We start from the raw sequence: 11,700 nt of genomic DNA, 5'->3' as shown, positions 1-11,700 counted from the left end.
AAACAGCATGCGATACCTGGCATCAGAGGAGTACGGATAGGCTGGCAGAGAAGACGGCAGATTTACGCCATACGCTCCTCTTGCTGGGTTAGGCGCCACTGTAGCTCTGCTGAATCCATTCTGTTTTTGAGGAGAGGTATTCTGTAATGAATACTCAGGGAGAAAAAGGTGTATATTCACGCACAGGGCGCGGCAGGTGTTTATTTCACCTTGGCAGAAGGTAGGAATCGTGGTCACAGGCAGGCAATGGTCATACACAGGTATGCAAACAGGCAGGTGAATCAAAATTAGGACTGAAGGCTATAATTGTTTCTCACAAACGAGCTAGGAAAAGGCTTAGAGTCAAAACTAACAATACCTCACAAAGGCACAAACAGAATGAACTGAACTAAATAAGGAGCTGATGAGACCAGGTGAGTAACTAACACAGGTGAAATCATTGAACAAAAATGAAAGACAGGACTACGTTCAAGAACACAAAGAAACAGAATGCAAGGTTGACTAAGAAAATAAACACAGAACCTTACTACCTTACAATATCTGCAATTTGGCAGTACACCCAGAACCTTGTTTAGAGAAAGGGATATCTCAGTTTCAAGGTCTCCGCTTAGAGAGAAAAGCATTTTGAGGTATTAGTCTGTCACATGGATGACCAAAATTTAGTCATCACATGAATGAAGCAAACATTAATTATGAATGATGAAAAAGCTAAATCATGCAAATATAACTTGTCCGTATATAAGGGAACTAACGGGACTGCCCCGTTAGAGCTCCTGACAGAAGTTCACTATGGTGCATCAAGTTTGTCGGAACCTCTCCAGTGTGCTGATAAAATAATTATTTATTTAAGATTGACTTTCACCGTCCCTGTGTAAGCATTTCCACAACAGTAGTAAATGCCAGGCGCACCTATTTGTGTCAAGAACTGCAATGCTGCTGGGTTTTTCATGCTCAACAGTTTCCATGTGTATCAAAAATGGTCCACCACCCAAAGGACATCCAGCCAACTTGACACAACTGTGGGAAGCATTCGAGTCAACATGGGCCAACATTGCCGTGGAACACTTTCAACACCTTGCAGAGTCCACTTGGGGGGGTGTCCTAAATGTTTTGTACAGTCAATGTATGGTTTTTTTTCAGCGGGGCCCTTACAGGATACACTAGGGACTCTGGGTCATGATCCCCATCCCCATCACAATTACAACACTGACCTTCTTCACTCCGATCTTCATCATACTCCATCCGTCTGCAAACATTTTAAACAGGGCCAAATCATTTATAGTTTACATTGTAGTAGTTTGGAGACCAATTCTCTTACATAATGCCTTACATAGCCTGGCTTTACACACGTAGGGAGGTTCTCTTAATCTAAAAACAGACCCGACAAACTTTCCTCCCTTTCTCCATTCACCATGCGGGTAAAGTGACACGTACCAACCATATCTGGGACATGATTCTTGATGTATTCAGCCTTAACTTCTACGACAACCCGGAGATTACTCCTTTAACAGGCGCCCTACTCCGAAGTTCAAAGCACATTACTTGGGAGGTCAAGATTTTTGTGATGCCCAATGCACTCTTCTTCTGTTCTTCAGAAACACAATTAATCAGAACAAGCCCACTCCTGATCACTCTGACTCCACTTTTCCCAGCACCTACTTCACCTTCCTCGATACCTCAAACAGATCTCCCAGATAAACATTCTTATCCAAAAATCGCCTCCCAATAACAAACAAATCCTTTCCAGACATACACTTGTCATCCACTTCAATTTTAGACAATTTCCTTTTTGTTCCATTCTTTGACACTACTGTGTTCTATTCATCATCCCAAACTTTACTCAGTGCTCTTCTCTATTCAGACTCGAACTCCACTTCTGCAATTGTTGCCTCAAGTCTCCAACTCCGGAGCCCCTCTCTCTGCAGTCAGAATAATACTTTTTTTTTTTAAACTGACTTCACAATATGGAAAGGCTGTTTTGATGTTGTAGTTGGTTCTTCTCCATGTCTTTCTCACTCAAACACCCACACAGAACCAATCAATGCGTTGGCTCAATGTCTGAGTGAATACTGCATTTACAACAGCCTCCTGTCCAGACCAGTGCGTCACAGCTCTCCCTGCACTGTGAGTTGTGTCATCCAGGCGGAGGCTAGGGGAATGAAACCAGTTTCAAATTCATAGTGGATGCAAGGACTGACACTACATGAGATCACCATTTTTGTGTATACACAGAACATGAACACTAAGAGTGTTGTAGGCTAAAAAAAGTAATGGCTATGTTATTGTTTTTCAAGAATCAATTAAATTGGTATTAATTGTAATGACTACTGAATGGAGGAAATATCCCACATTGACATTGTGCATTTAATGCCACCATACCAACAATTCTTTCCTATACCAATGTGCTTCAAGTTTACAGAAACCATTTGTGTATGAACATGACAGCTGTGACAAGTCATTCTGCACCAAGTACCACCTAGCTTGGCACCAGCGGAGCCACTGTGGTGAGACTCTTCAGCTGAGTATTTGTGTTTTTTAGCCCCCGAGTGCAGACATTTGAGACATATTGAGTACGAGGAGTTCTGGCTACAATTGTGTGGTTCTGTTTGTTGACATATGTACAGTATATGGATGCACAGAGGCATTCACCAAAAATTACAATTTGAAGAAACATCTTAATCGTAAACACAACCATGACGAAAAACCGCATGAATGTTGCGCACTACATTTTCAGTAGGTCTTTGTCCGTTTTCTGGTTGAACACAGCACAGGTATTATGAAATGCAGTACTTTGGTTGCGGGTGTGTCATTTGCTTTGAGGGAAGTGGAAAAGCATTCAGGAAAAACATTCAGCTCAAGTCACGAGTGCCAGCAACACACCAAACAACCTTCCTTTTCAGTGAGTAAATGAAGGAGATTGGTATACTAATTGTATTATCCCATGTTGTTGGTTAAACCGGGATGTCCTGGAGTGAATAAATATTCATTTGAAATATGACAGATTTGAGCCTTGTGAACCGAATAGCGATGTATATTTTAACCCAGTACAGAACATGCCGGGTACTCCTAGCTTTGTGGTCTAGAGAAGAACATTTTCAGATTTTGATACTAATATCTGCCTTTTTGTCTTTCTCACTCATTGGCTTTATAAATGTACCTTTGAAGGCTGCGAGAAACAATTCACTTCCCCAATAAACTCTGGCTTCATGAGAAAGTGCAGAGGTAAGATGTATCTCCTGATCCTGCAGCTGGCTTGTCTGGGAGTGACACTGAGCCCTGTAGGAGACAAACTGCTAAAATGTTATTTTATCTCACACAGGCTACCCCTGTGAAGAAGATGGCTGTTCTTTCATTGGAAAGACCTGGACGGAGTATACTAAACATAGGAGAGAACTACAGAGATGTATGCCGTCTCATGCCTTATGATTGGCAGATTGCTTTTAGAATAGTATGTGTATATGTATATGGATAACCATAATGGCGCCGGAGGGGATGGCTGCCTTTTTACGGGCTTCTAACCAACTGTGCTATTTTGTGTTTTTCACATTGGTAACTTATTTGTACATAATGTTGCTGCTACCATCTCTTATGACCGAAAAGAGGTTCTGAATATCAGAACAGTGATTACTCACCTAAAACTGGATGAAGTTTATTTCTTTAATGAGTTCGATGCAAAGGTTATACTGTGTCTCAGAGACCAGGCCCAAATCCCTGTCATTCGCGTGTTGAAAATACAGAGGTACAGGGGGCGGAGATCGGGGAGCCTTGTGAGAATTTGTTGGCGAGTGGATAACCCGCCTCCACCATCCATTATATTGGCCAACGTGCAATCACTGGAGAATAAACTGGATGAGCTCTGTTCGAGACTATCCTACCAAAGGGACATTAAAAACAGTAATATCTTATGTTTCACCGAGTTGTGGCTGAACGACGACACGGATAATATACAGTTGGCTGGGTTTTCTGTGCATCGGCAGGACATAACTGCCACGTCCGGTAAGACGAGGTGTGGTGGTGTGTGTCAATGTGTCAATAGCAGCTGGTGCGCAATATCCAATATTAAGAAAGTCTTGAGGTATTGCTCGCCTGTGGTAGAGTACTTCATGATAAGCTATAGACTACACTATCTACCAAGAGAGTTCTCATCTATATTTATCGTAGCCTTCTATTTTTCACCACAAACCGATGCTGGCACTAAGACCGCACTCAACGAACTGTATAAGGCCATAAGCAAACAAGAAGCGGCGCTCCTAGTGTCCGGGGACTTTAATGCAGGCAAACTTAAATCCGTTTTACTTCATTTCTACAAGCATGTCACATGTGCAACCAGAGGGAAAAAACCTCTAGACCACCCTTACTCCACACACAGAGAAGCATACAAAGCTCTCCCTCGAACTCCATTTGGCAAATCTGACCTTAATTTTATCCTCCTGATTCCTGCTTATAAGCAAAAACTAAAGCAGGAAGTACCAGTGACTCGCTCAATACGGAGTGATTGTCTCCATCCCTTTTGCAGTGTAATGAGTGCAGCAAGGTGTTTCCCACCTGGTTCCTGAAGCAGCACTAGTGTGTCCACGCAGAGGAGCGCCCGGTGTTTATCTGTCCCAGGGAGGGGTGCGCCTTTCAACCTGCAGGGCAACATCAGCTCTTTCCATGAAGAGCAGCGCCCTTACACCTGCCCCCATGAAGGCTGTGGAAAGACATTTGCCATCAAGTTATGAATACCTGACCATAGTCCTGTTGTGTTGCTACCAGATTTCCCTCTCTATTTAGTCAAAATCAGCTCCTGTATCTCTGGAGGTGCATTTAAATGAGAGAGTGGTCCCCACACATTTTAATTACAGTAGTGATAACATGGATATACGGACCTATGTTCCCTTTAATAGAAAACGTTGTGGTTCACAGCCAGGCTTACAACGCCACAGTGTTGCCCACCATCCAGAATGGAAAAAACAGGTAAGAATAGACATAGGCATTCCATGTATGCTAGAATATGTTCATTTATTTGAACATAAACTTTGAGTAGCCAGTACATAAACCTTACATGTCGTGCTGTTCCTCATCCCATCCTATGTTTATTGCATATATTGCTGTTTATGTGTACAACCGCCCTCTTCATTAAAAAAAAACTGGATATGACATGGCCTTCACTAGTTAAGTTTTCCATTCGTTTTTGAGCTCATAAGTTTCCACACACACAACTGTTAAGTTAGATTGTATTTAAGTTCAGTGCTGTGAGTCTGGTGTGAGGTCTGTATGGGGAACGGCAGGTGATGTGGTGGGCTCGGAGCTGGTATCAGTGTCCGGCGCTGCTGCACCTTTGTTCATTTCTCTGAGTTCCTTCACTGAGGGTGGACGCAGGATGCACATGGCAGCTCTACCGTCTCGGATTACTTTGGGTTTGGAAACAAATCCTACCAGCCCCTCTATCTGTTGCACCATCTGCTCCAGAGTTGTGTCCTGTCGTCAAAACCATAACAGCACAACATTAACATTTGAGCTGACCATACTTGTTCTTGTACAGACAAGTTCTTGTACAGACAAAAAGGCACACTCCTTTTCCCATCCGCAATAAGAATAGAAAAATATGGTGTCCTCCATAATTATTGGGACAGTGACACATTTTTTAAATGGTTTTGGCTCTGTACTCCAGCATTTTATATCGGGTGAACCGTTTATACATTACAGCACTTTTTGTACATAGTCCCCGCATTTCAGGGGACCAAAAGACACTTACAGTACTAGTCAAAAGTTTGGACACACCTACCCAGTCAAGGGTTTTTCTTTATTGTTACTATTTTCTACATTGTAGAATAATAGTGAAGACATCAAAACTATGAAATAACACATATGGAATCATGTAGTAACCAAAACAGTGTTAAACAAATCAAAATATATATTAAATCTTCAAAGTAGCCACCATTTGCCTTTGACAGCTTTGCACACACTTGGCATTCTCTCAACCAGCTTCATGAGGTAGTCACCTGGAATGCATTTCAATTAACAGGTATGCCTTGTTAAAAGTGAATTTGTGGAATTTATTTCCTTCTTAATGTGTTTGAGCCAATCAGTTGTGTTGTGACAAGGTAGGGGTGGTATACAGAAGATAGTCCTATTTGGTAAAAGACCAAGTCCATATTATGGCAAGAACAGCTCAAATAAGTAAAGAGAAATGACAGTCCATCATTACTTTAAGACATGAAAGTCAGTCAATCCGGAACATTTCAAGAACTTTTAAAGTTTCCTCAAGTGCAGTCGCAAAAACCATCAAGCACTATGATGAATCTGGCTCTCATGAGGACCACCACAGGAAAGGAAGACCCAGAGTTAACCTCTGCTGCAGAGGATAAGTTCATTAGAGTTAACTGCACCTCAGATGCACCCCAAATAAATGCTTCACAGATTTCAAGTAACAGGCACATCTCAACATCAACCGTTCAGAGGAGACTGCTTGAATCAGGCCTTCATGGTCGAATCGAATTGCTGCAAAGAAACCACTACTGAAGGACACCAATAATAAGAAGAGACTTGCTAGGGCCAAGAAACACAAGCAATGGACATTAGACCAGTGGGAATCTGTCCTTTTGTCTGATGAGTCCAAATTTGAAATTTTTGGTTCCAACCGCTGTGTCTTTGTGAGACGCTGAGTAAGTGAACGGGTGATCTCTGCATGTGTGGTTCCCACCGTGAAGCATGGAGGAGGAGGTATGATGATTGGCTGGTAACACTATCTGTGATATATTTAGAATTCAAAGCACACTTAACCAGCATGGCGACCACAGCATTCTGCAGCGATACACCATCCCATCTGGTTTGCGCTTAGTGGGACTATCATTTGTTTTTCAACAGGAGAATGACCCAACACACCTGCAGGCTGTTTATTTGACCAAGACGAAGAGTGATGGAGTGCTGCATCAGATGACCTGGCCTCCACAATCACCCGTCCTCAACCCAATTGAGATGGTTTGGGATAAGTTGGACCACAGCGTGAAGGAAAAGCAGCCAACAAGTGCTCAGCATATGTGGGAACTCCTTCAAGACTGTTGGGAAAGCATTCCAGGTGAAGCTGGTTGAGAGAATGCCAAGAGTGTGCAAAGCTGTCATCAAGGGAAATGTTGGCTATTTGAAGAATCTCACCTATAAAATCTATTTTGATTTTTAACACTTTTTTGGTTACTACATGATTCCATATGTGTTATTTCGTAGTTTTGATGTCTTCACTATTATTCTACAATGTAGAAAATAGTAAAAAATAAAGAAAACCCTTGAATGACTAGGTGTGTCAAAACTTTTGACTGGTACTGTAGATGTGTATTAAAGTAATCAAAAGTATTTTGTATTTGGTCACATATTCCTAGCACACAATGATTACATCAACCGTGTGATTCTACAAACTTGTTGGATGCATTTGCGGTTTGTTTCGGTTGCAATTCAGATTATTTTGTGCCCAATATAAATGAATGGTAAATAATGTACTTTAGCATTTTGGAGTCAGAATATAATGTTTTAAACACTTCTACATGAATGTGGATACTCCCATGATTATGGATAGTCCTGAATTAATTGTGAATAATTATGAGTGAGAAAGTTACAGGCCTCCAAATATCATTCCCTCTCAAAAACTCTAACCTCCCCTGTTATTCTAATGGTGAGAGGTTAGCTTGTCTTGGGGGTATAGTACTCGTGCGTCTGTAACTTTCTCACTCATCATTATTCACCTTTCATTCAGGACTAGCTGTAACGCTTGATGTAGTCATTGCGTGCTAGGAATATGGGACCAAATACTAAACGTTTGCATACTTTAATACAAAAATAAGTGAATTTGTCCGAATATTTTAGGGGACTATGTAAAAAAAAAAAGTACTGCAATTTCCGATTCGGATGAAAATACCCTCAAATTTAAGCTGACAGTCTACTACTTAACCTCATAGTCATTGTATCATTTCAAATCCAAAGTGCTGGAGTACAGAGCCAAAACAACAAAACATATGTCACAGTCCCAATAATTATGGAGGGCACTGTATAATTCACCATATCTGAGCCTGGTTTATATTTGTTGCTAATGAATCTCTGCTCTGCCAAAGGAAGGTTTTTGTGTACATATACAGAATTGAGTGTATATTTTTGCATACAAAATAGAGTTCTTAATTAAAAACCAACTGTCTACTATTTTCCTGGTTTCAACTACAGAATAGTGAAGAGGTATCTGTTGTGTTCAGGCTGACACATTTAGGTTTAATATAGGTTTACTGATTGCAATAATAATGGATATACAGTTGAAGTCGGAAGTTTACATACACCTTAGCCAAATACATTTAAACTCAGATTTTCACAATTCCTGACATTTAATCCAAGTAAAAATTAATTTAAATTGCCTTTAAAATTGTTTAACTTGTGCCAAACATTTGGAGTAGCCTTCCACAAGCTTCCCACAATAAGTTGGGTGAATTTTGACCCATTCCTCCTGACAGAGCTGGTGTAACTGAGTCAGGTTTGTAGGCCTCCTTGCTTGCATATGCTTTTTCAGTTCTGCCCACACATTTTCAATAGGATTGAGGTCAGGGCTTTGTGATGGCCACTCCAATACCTTGACTTTGTTGTTCTTAAGCCATTTTGCCACAACTTTGGAAGTATGCTTGGGGTCATTGTCCATTTGGAAGACCTATTTGCGACCAAGCTTTAACTTCCAGACTGATGTCTTGAGATGTTGCTTCAATATATCCACATAATTTTCCTCCTCATGATGCCATCTAATTTGTGAAGTGCACCAGTCCCTCCTGCAGCAAAGCACCCCCACAACATGATGCTGCCACCCCTGTGCTTCACGGTTGAGATGGTGTTCTTCGGCTTGCAAGCCTCCCCATTTTTCCTCCAAACATAACGATGGTCATTATGACCAGTTCTATTTTTGTTTCATCAGACCAGAGGACATCTTTGTCCCCATCTGCAGTTGCAAACCGTAGTCTGGCTTTTTTATGGCGGTTTTGGAGCAGTGGCTTCTTCTTTGCTGAACGGCCTTTCAGGTTATATCGATTTAGGACTTGATTTACTGTGGATATAGATACTTTTGTACCTGTTTCCTCCAGCATCTTCACAAGGTCCTTTGCTGTTGTTCTGGGATTGATTTGCACTTTTTGCACCAAAGTACGTTAATCTCTAGGAGACAGAACGTGTCTCCTTCCTAGGAGGTATTTTATATTTGCATACTATTGTTTGTACAGATGAACGTGGTACCTTCAGGTCTTGGCTGATTTCTTTTGATTTTCCCATGATGTCAAGCAAAGAGGCATTGAGTTTGAAGGTAGGCCTTGAAATACATCCACAGGTACACCCCCAATTGACTCAAATGATGTCAATTAGCCTATCAGAAGCTTCTAAAGCCATGACATCATTTTCTGGAATTTTCCAAGCTGTTTAAAGGCACAGTCAACTTTGTGTATGTAAACTTCTGACCTTACTGGAATTGTGATACAGTGAATTATAAGTGAAATAATATGTCTGTAAACAATTGTTGGAAAAATGATTTGTGTGATGCAAACAGTAGATGTCCTAACCGACTTGCCAAAACTTTAGTTTGTTGACAAGACATTTGTGGAGGGGTTGAAAAACGCGTTTTAATGACTCCAACCTAAATGTACAGTATCTGTTCTGTCTAGTTCCATGAGCTTGTTAGGGAGATGAAATACATGAATATGGTAGTAGTCATTATACATACCCAAGAAAATCATCTCTAAAGCATCTTAGAAACTACAGAAGGGTGAATAGAACCTGTATAAGGGACGTGGTTTTAGGTGATGTGCATCAGACAGGTCAAAATAAAAAAATAGAGAGAGATATTTCTCACCAGTGGCTGTGTATGTTCCACACGCCCGGTTCTCAGAGTGATTCTGACATGGTGCTTCTTGTCCAGCCAGCTCTGGACCTGCCTCAGCTTGGTTAGAAGATCATGGTTACCAATGTCAGAGGAAACGGTAAGCTCCTTTACCTGCACAGGGCCTGTGGAGAGACCGAAGGTATGGTTTTGGCGTTCAGAGATCAGACAGGAGGGGATTCCTTTTAGAAAATTCTGATATAACCACTGTATGCAATGCAGAGATGTGCATGTGTGTGATGTAAAGGCAGTAGTTGTGTATGTGCTAAATATTACACACCTGTCTTGGCTTTCTGTTTCTCACGCAGTTTGAGCTGCTCCTCATGGATCTGTTTGCCAGTCATTAGACGGTAGACGGGTGGATCTTTGTTTTCGTTGAGAGGGACCAGTTTAAGCCCATTCTCGTCCATCAGTCTGAGGACATCAGCTCGATGCATGGTGCCCATGTTCTCGCCATTCTCATTGATCACCTGCAGGTGGCGCTGGTGGATCTTCCGGCCAATACTGCCAATGGTGGCACGAGCTCGGGGATCCTGCTTCTTCTTAGGCACCTGCCCCTCTTCAGTTTCATCCACTGTGGTGGACAGTGGACACCATCCCCAAGACAACGATGCACTCACACATCTCCCATTGAATGATAGGAGCCCAGCCCCAGAGGCTATTCTCCAGGAGTTGAGAGTTCCACCACAGACACCTCTAGATGCACGGCTCAGGGCCCACCTCAGACAAGCACTAGACATTCTGAGCAGAACACAGAGAGAGCAGGAGAGAGTGAGAGAGGTAAACAAACGTGAAACTAGGCATTATTATTCCCAAAAGTAAGTCACTTTTGTCTAGCAATTACGTTTAAAAGTCAGAAAATGCAAGTGAAAGACCATCAAAAACACACTGTTGACAAGCATGGAAACATGGTTAGCTAAGAAAACAATAATTGACAGGGAGAAGTAGCAGCCTCTACAGAACGTATTGTACAGGGCTAGGAATACATACAGATCAGGCACGCGACAGTCAGCTTGCAGGCCGAAACACAGGAACAAAGAATAAGTAAGGACGCACGAAGAATTGTAAACTTAGAATATTGTACAATAATTCAACGCATATACGTATCGCCCTAAAACGGGAGGTGTTTGTTTCCACACAACATGAAAACGGGGTCCTGTCTCCTTAACAGTTCTTAGCGCAGCATGATGACGCAGTCGCAGAATAATGATCTGAATTTGTAGTTTTAGATGTCGTTCGAACTAGTACCTTTCTTATTATATAACTTAGGCTATAATTAATAATGTGTAGGCCCCTACGCTACTAATAGTAAGCTAGGCTGCAGGCTGCTGTTGATTATAATAGCCTGATCATGGTCTAGAATAATTGTTATCAAACTATGTTCTTAGCAAACCTTGTGATTGCACATCTAAGTTAGATTTATTTCGAAAAATAGTCAAGAGGCAATTGGTCTTTCAAACGAAAAAACTAATCTCATAGACATGGCATACATTTAAAAGAATTGTAATTCATTTGGCTGAATATCGGAGATAATGACATAAGGGACGGGGTCTTAGACCAGTGCAGGCGTATTGCGCGCGCGGGTCAGCTTCTGAGCGCTCATCTGAGCGTAACTCGGGTTGACACAGTTTGACTCGTCAATACTCTTCTCTGCTCGTCTTTGTTTTGCACCTTCTTCTCTGGGCACTGGATTTTGCTTATATATTAAGCCAATTCGATGTATTTGTTCATGTTATCAATACCCTATGTTCCATCTGTATTAGGTCACATCCTGCATGTGTTCTTGATTGAAAAATAACAATTATAGGAACTTGCTATATGTTCAAAGG

At 41.5% G+C, this 11,700-nt stretch overlaps 1 protein-coding gene across 2 annotated transcripts; it reads right to left on the bottom strand.

Moving 5' to 3' along the window:
• Positions 1 to 1,081: 1,081 nt before the first annotated feature.
• Positions 1,082 to 11,052, bottom strand: LOC109873207 (translation initiation factor IF-3, mitochondrial). Of its 2 annotated transcripts, XR_004205925.1 has the most exons (6): positions 10,862 to 11,052; positions 10,152 to 10,612; positions 9,845 to 9,996; positions 5,319 to 5,460; positions 4,546 to 4,690; positions 1,082 to 2,149 (listed from the first exon to the last, which is right to left on the bottom strand). XR_004205925.1 is itself a non-coding variant. In XM_020464810.2 (5 exons), exons 2-5 carry the CDS (start codon positions 10,609 to 10,611, stop codon positions 4,596 to 4,598), a joined length of 849 nt encoding a protein of 282 aa, XP_020320399.1. In that variant the 5' UTR covers position 10,612; positions 10,862 to 11,052; the 3' UTR covers positions 4,253 to 4,595. The 2 variants fall into 2 exon arrangements, 1 of the variants encoding a protein (XP_020320399.1); XM_020464810.2 differs by lacking the exon at positions 1,082 to 2,149 and having other exon boundaries at positions 4,253 to 4,690.
• Positions 11,053 to 11,700: the final 648 nt, after the last annotated feature.

The sequence above is a fragment of the Oncorhynchus kisutch genome, linkage group LG28 (genome assembly GCF_002021735.2).
Source record: "Oncorhynchus kisutch isolate 150728-3 linkage group LG28, Okis_V2, whole genome shotgun sequence".
Classification (NCBI taxonomy): Eukaryota; Metazoa; Chordata; class Actinopteri; order Salmoniformes; family Salmonidae; genus Oncorhynchus; species Oncorhynchus kisutch.
This window is presented reverse-complemented; position numbering and strand designations above follow the sequence as displayed.

What these genes read in the sequence shown, in the direction of transcription:
- LOC109873207 (XM_020464810.2), bottom strand. Translation starts at nt 10,611, where the DNA reads ATGTCTAGTGCTTGTCTGAGGTGGGCCCTGAGCCGTGCATCTAGAGGT. An exon ending in TGGAACATACACAGCCACTG is followed by an intron (nt 5,461 to 9,844) that starts GTGAGAAATATC and finishes TTTTGACGACAG; the next exon opens with GACACAACTCTGGAGCAGAT. An exon ending in ACTCAGAGAAATGAACAAAG is followed by an intron (nt 4,691 to 5,318) that starts GTGCAGCAGCGC and finishes GTCTTTCCACAG; the next exon opens with CCTTCATGGGGGCAGGTGTA.